The sequence below is a fragment of the Drosophila guanche genome, unplaced genomic scaffold, assembly GCF_900245975.1.
Source record: "Drosophila guanche unplaced genomic scaffold, DGUA_6, whole genome shotgun sequence".
NCBI classification, from domain to species: domain Eukaryota; kingdom Metazoa; phylum Arthropoda; class Insecta; order Diptera; family Drosophilidae; genus Drosophila; species Drosophila guanche.
This window is the reverse complement of record NW_022995744.1, coordinates 1721499-1730040: the sequence shown is the minus strand read 5'-3', so window position 1 is coordinate 1730040 and position 8542 is coordinate 1721499. Positions and strand designations below refer to the sequence as shown.

At 39.8% G+C, this 8542-nt stretch overlaps 1 protein-coding gene across 1 annotated transcript; it reads right to left on the bottom strand.

The window, feature by feature from the left end:
- Positions 1-5245: 5245 nt before the first annotated feature.
- LOC117579850 (phospholipase B1, membrane-associated) lies at positions 5246-8059 on the bottom strand. Its single transcript, XM_034265948.1, has 4 exons — positions 7830-8059; positions 6675-6875; positions 5803-6600; positions 5246-5735 (listed from the first exon to the last, which is right to left on the bottom strand). The coding sequence occupies exons 2-4, from the start codon at positions 6861-6863 to the stop codon at positions 5460-5462; spliced, it is 1263 nt and encodes a 420-aa protein (XP_034121839.1). The 5' UTR covers positions 6864-6875; positions 7830-8059; the 3' UTR covers positions 5246-5459.
- Positions 8060-8542: the final 483 nt, after the last annotated feature.

The following is an 8542-nucleotide window of genomic DNA, read 5'->3' as shown; positions in this document are numbered from 1 at the left end:
TAACTTGACTAATAATGGGATTAGTTTTTTAACTATTTATAGATAATTAACACAATCCCGGGGCGTTCTATATAGTTATGTATAATAATATTTATATTATTTATGCCTCTAACTGGAACGTACCTTGAGCATATATGCTGTGACCCGAAAGATGGTGAACTATACTTGATCAGGTTGAAGTCAGGGGAAACCCTGATGGAAGACCGAAACAGTTCTGACGTGCAAATCGATTGTCAGAATTGAGTATAGGGGCGAAAGACCAATCGAACCATCTAGTAGCTGGTTCCTTCCGAAGTTTCCCTCAGGATAGCTGGTGCATTTTAATGTTATATAAAATAATCTTATCTGGTAAAGCGAATGATTAGAGGCCTTAGGGTCGAAACGATCTTAACCTATTCTCAAACTTTAAATGGGTAAGAACCTTAACTTTCTTGATATGAAGTTTAAGGTTATGATATAATGTGCCCAGTGGGCCACTTTTGGTAAGCAGAACTGGCGCTGTGGGATGAACCAAACGTAATGTTACGGTGCCCAAATTAACAACTCATGCAGAAACCATGAAAGGCGTTGGTTGCTTAAAACAGCAGGACGGTGATCATGGAAGTCGAAATCCGCTAAGGAGNTAAAATGGATGGCGCTTAAGTTGTATACCTATACATTACCGCTAAAGTAGATGATTTATATTACTTGTGATATAAATTTTGAAACTTTAGTGAGTAGGAAGGTACAATGGTAAGCGTAGAAGTGTTTGGCGTAAGCCTGCATGGAGCTGCCATTGGCACAGATCTTGGTGGTAGTAGCAAATAATCGAATGAGACCTTGAAGGACTGAAGTGGAGAAGGGTTTCGTGTGAACAGTGGTTGATCACGAGTTAGTCGGTCCTAAGTTCAAGGCGAAAGCCGAAAATTTTCAAGTAAAAAATCAATAAGCATATATTGTCAAATCTTTAATGATTTTTTTGAAACACTTGAATAATTTTGAACGAAAGGGAATACGGTTCTAATTCCGTAACCTGTTGAGTATCCGTTTGTTATTAAATATGGGCCTCGTGCTCATCCTGGCAACAGGAACGACCATAAAGAAGCCGTCGAGAGATATCGGAAGAGTTTTCTTTTCTGTTTTATAGCCGTACTACCATGGAAGTCTTTCGCAGAGAGATATGGTAGATGGGCTAGAAGAGCATGACATATACTGTTGTGTNCTAAAGTAGATGATTTATATTACTTGTGATATAAATTTTGAAACTTTAGTGAGTAGGAAGGTACAATGGTAAGCGTAGAAGTGTTTGGCGTAAGCCTGCATGGAGCTGCCATTGGCACAGATCTTGGTGGTAGTAGCAAATAATCGAATGAGACCTTGGAGGACTGAAGTGGAGAAGGGTTTCGTGTGAACAGTGGTTGATCACGAGTTAGTCGGTCCTAAGTTCAAGGCGAAAGCCGAAAATTTTCAAGTAAAAAATCAATAAGCATATATTGTCAAATCTTTAATGATTTTTTTGAAACACTTGAATAATTTTGAACGAAAGGGAATACGGTTCCAATTCCGTAACCTGTTGAGTATCCGTTTGTTATTAAATATGGGCCTCGTGCTCATCCTGGCAACAGGAACGACCATAAAGAATATAATAATATAATCTATATTGAAGCCTAATTGAAGACTGGTTCCTTCGATGGAAAATTAGAATAAACTCCCTGAAATCCGTCCAAATAACGTTTTCATTAAGACCAGGTAACTGCCCAAATGTTACACTTAACGGCTCACCAATTCCACAAAGTACCTGTGTGAAGTATCTCGGCTTGCATCTCGACCGCAGATTAACATGGAAAAACCACATTAAAGCAAAATGTCAACAACTTAGACTTAAAACACTAAAAATGTCCTGGCTGATAAGTCGAAAATCAGAAACCACTTTGGAAAACAAAATTCGCCTCTACAAATCCATACTGAAGCCTGTTTGGACCTACGCTATACAGCTTTGGGGAACTGCTAGCAACTCAAATATTGAAATACTTCAGCGTTACCAATCAAAAACTTTGCGACAAATTGTCAATGCTCCGTTTTACGTATCTAATGCAAACATCCACAAAGATCTGAATATTCCAACCATTAAAGAAGAAATAAAGAAAACTAGTAAGAAATACATCGACAGACTCCACAACCACGAAAATAATTTAGCCTTAAGTCTATTAGACAATAGCCTAACAGTAAGAAGACTGAAAAGATACCACATTCTCGATATCCCTGATAGATAAATTTAACAAACTAAAAAGATGTTATATATAATAGCAGGGCTCATTGGAAAACTGCTATTTCTGTTAATTGAATATTAATTATACAATTTACTTATTGTTTAAAAACAGATTGTAAATATAAAGAGAGAGAAAAAAAAAAAAAAAAAAAAAANCCAGTTACAAACAACTGCACTGTTGCAACATATGCTGATGATACAGCCGTTTTAGCCACAAGCACATCTATAAATGAAGCTTCTGAACTCCTGCAGAGTGAGCTAAGCCTAATTGAAGACTGGTTCCTTCGATGGAAAATTAGAATAAACTCCCTGAAATCCGTCCAAATAACGTTTTCATTAAGACCAGGTAACTGCCCAAATGTTACACTTAACGGCTCACCAATTCCACAAAGTACCTGTGTGAAGTATCTCGGCTTGCATCTCGACCGCAGATTAACATGGAAAAACCACATTAAAGCAAAATGTCAACAACTTAGACTTAAAACACTAAAAATGTCCTGGCTGATAAGTCGAAAATCAGAAACCACTTTGGAAAACAAAATTCGCCTCTACAAATCCATACTGAAGCCTGTTTGGACCTACGCTATACAGCTTTGGGGAACTGCTAGCAACTCAAATATTGAAATACTTCAGCGTTACCAATCAAAAACTTTGCGACAAATTGTCAATGCTCCGTTTTACGTATCTAATGCAAACATCCACAAAGATCTGAATATTCCAACCATTAAAGAAGAAATAAAGAAAACTAGTAAGAAATACATCGACAGACTCCACAACCACGAAAATAATTTAGCCTTAAGTCTATTAGACAATAGCCTAACAGTAAGAAGACTGAAAAGATACCACATTCTCGATATCCCTGATAGATAAATTTAACAAACTAAAAAGATGTTATATATAATAGCAGGGCTCATTGGAAAACTGCTATTTCTGTTAATTGAATATTAATTATACAATTTACTTATTGTTTAAAAACAGATTGTAAATATAAAGAAAGAGAAAAAAAAAAAAAAAAAAAAAATTTTGATATTTTTTCCAAGCAAAATATATCACCGATATGATCTTTTTTATATATTTGTGACTTCGGAACTATTGATAAAATATTTCAACAGACCCTCGGAAATATACAACCCGTTTATTTTCAAAATATACTGTAAATATACCGTAATCTTAAATAATTTTCCTAGACTTTCATCTTCTGTTCAATATTACAAGCTGGTTAAAGCTTTCAGCATAATACTGTAATTTTACCCCTAATTACAATTCAATTTTCCACAAGATTGACCGATTTTCCTGACTTATCTTTATATGATTGATTGCAAAATAACGTTGAAACTAAAAAGATCTTCGTTAAAAATTAGCATTACAAGTTACGCGGGTGGGAACGTTCCTCAAGGAACGAACCCACTTTTTATGAAAGATATGGATGGGGCTTTCGAATGGAACCCATAACCTTGGCTATGAAGTTTTATTACAATTATAGAAGAAGTGCAACATTTAAGAACCACAAGAATAATTGAGAAGCATGAATTGATCTGTAGCGTTACAGATAATCAGGATAGCAGAGTGTCCATGAGTCCATGGATTTCCATTAACGATTTCGGTTAAAGGTTATAGGTTATAGATTAAAAAGCAAAACGTTAAAATTCATTTTCTTAACAATTTCTTTATGTTCATTTTATGTGTATATAATATAGAGATAAATGTTCTTATGATCTTGAACTTGGCGCCTTTTTGGGTTTGGTTTTTTTGTCGAATACCAAATAAAAACGTCATATACCGATATACCGTAGCTATACATTAAACCTTTAACCAAATAGTATATACTATGATTAAACTCATTTTCGCAGTTAAAACATCCCCAAATGTATACAATATACCGTTACTGATCACCCTGCTGATGAAAACTTATAGAGTTTACTCTTCTCCGAAAACTAACGTGTTTCTCGCAGTGAATGACAATATTGTTATCGATACTTACGCATATTGGTTCGGCTCGAGCCCTACAGGTGGAGACACCGTACATTTGGCGCGAAAGAAAATTATTTTGAATAAATTCTCCTTTTCTCTTGGACTCCATCAAATGAAAATACAATTGAATGGATTCGTGCTGCAAATAGATACAATGTCCGGATTCCAACTGAATCATGGCTTGACGGTCGCATTTATTAAACAATTTCACCAGACCTCGCAATTTGAATTAAATCTCATCGAGAACAGCTCCATTTAAATATATGGTGTCAACCGCAGCTATACTGTTTAGTGATTTTATCTAGTACACATACTATACATTGAGATAAATCAAGTAGAATTTAAAAAACTTACCGGCCTCGATGCATCCATTGGCAACAAAGTGCTAAATCTCACGTAGAGCCAAAAATGTGCAATCAGAATGCCATCCAAAACCACAGCACATGCACACACGCCACGCCCACCCCCTGCTCAAGTTCAAGTTCAAAGTCAATGGCAATGCAACAGCCTGACCTTTGCCTCTTCGTCGGCCCTACACTGTCTCTCATTTTCTCTTTCACGCTCCCGCCCTTTTGACAGTGTTAATTGTTATTGCTTTTTTGCACTGCCCAGCGAAACCGTTGAACGGTCCGGTTGGGTTAATAGGGGGCGCTGGGCGATTAGCATGCAAAAACACGTACAGAATTGAGAAATTTCAATGTTTCATAAACAGCAGTCAGCACCGACACCGGCTCACACAAACGAAGCAGCAATTATGAGCGAGCTTTATTGATGTTCCATACGAAATAAATTGTAACAGGTTTCGTGTCGCGCCCCACACTGCGGGGTGGAATGCGCGTGTGTGGTGCGTGTGTGGTGCGTTTGTGGTGAGTGTGTGTCATCCACGTTTGGGGCTGTGACCGCTCGTCACAAGGGGGGTTCGTAATTTCAGACTCACCACCAGAAGGAAGGCTCTCATAATTTCGCTGTCCGCCGCTACTCTTCTACTTTTCTGTATATTCCCATCGCCATTCCGATCATAGATTATTAATATCATTTTGTTTAGTTTATTGATTCTCGAAGAGGTGCAATTTCTCATCGGGTACACGTAGTTACATTTATCAAGGCGCTAATTTGAGCTACAAATAAAAGTATTATACAAGTTTAAGGTATATATGTATGTACATAGAATATACGAATATGGAAAAAAGACTTAGGCAAGATATCACAGGAAATTCACAGAGCTCAAACACACATTAAGTTAGATCACAAAGTCCGGAGAACTGTTCTCCCGGGTTATGAGAAATGGACGCTGCTCGGTGGGACAGTGGAAGGTCTCAAAGAGTTGGGTGGCAAAGCCGCTCTTCTCGCCCGGCAGCTCGAGCATATTGTTCCAAATTGAGTTGGCCGCAGCGGCGTGGCCCCGTTGGCTAAGGTGGAAGCAGTCCTCGGAGAAGAAGCGCGTATCCGTCATGCCGGAGCGAGTGCGGGGAAAGTCCCGAAACTGTGAGAACGGCTGCACGTTGATTGTGAAAGTCTGAAAGGGCAGTGGAACCATTAAAACTAAATGGTGGAGGAAGATGCTCTTTTTCATGCTTTCTCACCTCCGTACTGAACTCCTCTCTGCTGGCAATCTCCGAGTCCTTTGCAATCCAACGCTTCATGATACCCTCCAGGTAGTCCAAGCGTCCCTTGCCCTTTCCCATCAGGCAGGGGCACTCGAAGCGCAGAGTGGTGTAGCAGGCGGATGGGAGGCCCGACAGGTTTGTGAGAAAACGGAGGTTCGGTGCAGGGACCACATTCAGCATGAGGCGGGGCACATTGTCCCGGAGATAACGATAGGTCTTGAGCATGTTCTGTTCATGCCACTTAATCGTCATCTCCGGCTCCGGATAGTAGCAGATGTCGGTGCAGAAGTCGTTGTTCCCAATGAAGAGGGTGACCAGCTTCCAGTCCCTGGTCATGTTCACGTTAGGATCCCGCTGCATTCGTTTCACCAGAACCGTAGCCATATAAGGCATGTCCCTGGACATGGCTGCCAGCTCGGCCACATCGAAGCGAGATGACCGATCGGTGGATATGCCATCCTTGATCGCGTACCCATACAGATTCGGATTGAACTCCTTGAGAATGTTGGGCAACGTCAGATACTTTCGCCAGTTGTGTTGTCCCCCAATCGACCACACCACGCCGCGATTCTCCACGGTCACGTGCAGCAGATTGGTGGCAAATACGCCGTTGCCTGCTGTAAGCGAATCGCCCATGGCGCCGATTACATCGATATCCCCAGGACGCAAACGATGCACACTCGTCGGTCGCTCTTCGCTGCGTTTTCCAGGCCCATGCTCGGCATCACAGAACTGCAGCAAGGCCCGAGTCCGCGGATTCGATTTTTGGGTTTTCTAACATAAAAAGGGAAAAGGAATTTACCTACTTGTAAAGAGTGTGTTGATTCACTCCGGATCTTTGAAGTTACCCCTGCATTTCGCACGCGCTGCACGTTTTGTATATCGTCGCCAGATCTCCCTGTGAAGGCAAGGCCAAGTAGACGCAACGGACGGTAGACATTCCTCAGAGCCACATCCAATGACGTGCGCTGTGACGTCACACAGCCAAGAGAGATCAGGAAGATCAGAGCAAACACTGGCGGCACATGCGATGACATCTTACACGACAGCTACACAAAGAGGGAAGCGAAAGAGTGAGATTTAGATCAGAGTATGTGTAAGTAAATATATGTATGTATGTACATGGTGGCTAATGAGGTCTGTGGGGCTCGTATTATCTCGGTTGAACTCTCGATTTCTTTGGTGACGTCCTCGAGTGTGAACCAGTTCCCCAGCCTAGCCCCGGCATTACACAGAAGTCAGGCATCTTCAGTTTATTCACCTTTCTGATTTGTTTTTTGTTTTGTCTTCTTTAGAATGAATTTGCGTCTCTATAGACAGCTGGACCGACAAATTTGAACATTTTGGACTTAAATATTATTCACTAAATTATGCTAATTTATTGCGTTGGTAAAAACTATCTGAAAACTATATTTGCATAAATAATAATATGAGTAATCCGTTTGGCTGCGAGTCGAATATGTGCGATGTTGTTTTATTCTAAAATAGTTTAGCGATGACAATTAAGATGGGTTAATTTCGCGAATTTGTGCACATCTTCTTCTCCCAGCTAGCTACTCGTATTATCTGGGTTCCTTGTTCACTTTTATCATCTAATTGATATTGATCTTGCGCGCAGAACTATTAAGTCAAAGACTTACCAACAAATTATATAAATTATGTTGGACTGCACGCGGAAGTGTCGATGAATAGGGAAACCGAAACAGAGCTTGCTGTACATATGACAGACGCTTGAAAGCGTGCCAAATCCAGTTGTGATAAAGATTAATTTAAATTTTGATTTCATTTAACTAAGCGAACTGCTTCCTTTCAGCACAAAGCGAGCAGAAAGTCGAAACAAAAGACTTAGGAAACAAACGCAGACAAATAGAACACCACGCAGACACATACTCGTATATTTGTACATTTCTATATCTCAAGTACATATATGTATATGTACAAATGTATATACATATATGTATATATATGTACAAACTATAGTTATCACCACGAGAGAGATTTACCTTATAGATAAAATCGTTGTCTACGATCACTTTTAGTTCACGGATCCCTATACCGATCCGATACCGCGTTTCTGTTTCGGTGTAAATCTTGCAACTGTCACAAGAACACCAATTGCACAATTACACAAGAGAGTTAAAGAGAGAGCGAAAAAGAACAAAATTATCAATATTCCAGGGCAGGCGGAGTGAGCGTCCGGCTCCGTCAATTGCTTAGAATCAACTGCTTGGTAGAATTTCCGATTATGTTGATTTTATATGGATAGTCCCCAGCGGACTGCTGACGGCGGACGGCGGACTACGCATAGAATAAAATAAAATACAACTAAAACAAAACAGCAAAAACAATCGCACACGAAACACGCGAAAAAGAACAAAAGCAAGGTAAGACAAGCAAGAACGCCGTTGAGTATGAGCATTCCGACTGCCGAATACCGCCGATACTGCGAATAAAAACTTTAAAATTCTTTGAGAAGGAATAATGATGAAATTAGGGGCTACCTCGAATAATAGGACATCCCGAATAAACAAGCAGATATAAATATGTACATATGTACATACATAAAAATGTATATTTTAACACAGGTTATTGATGGCGAAAACATTACCATCTAGGTTTTTTTTGCGTTAAATCTGTTACATGGATGCACACGAACAGAAAATACCCTAGTCCCATACAAGCACCAGGTATGTCCGGACAGCAACAACATGTATTG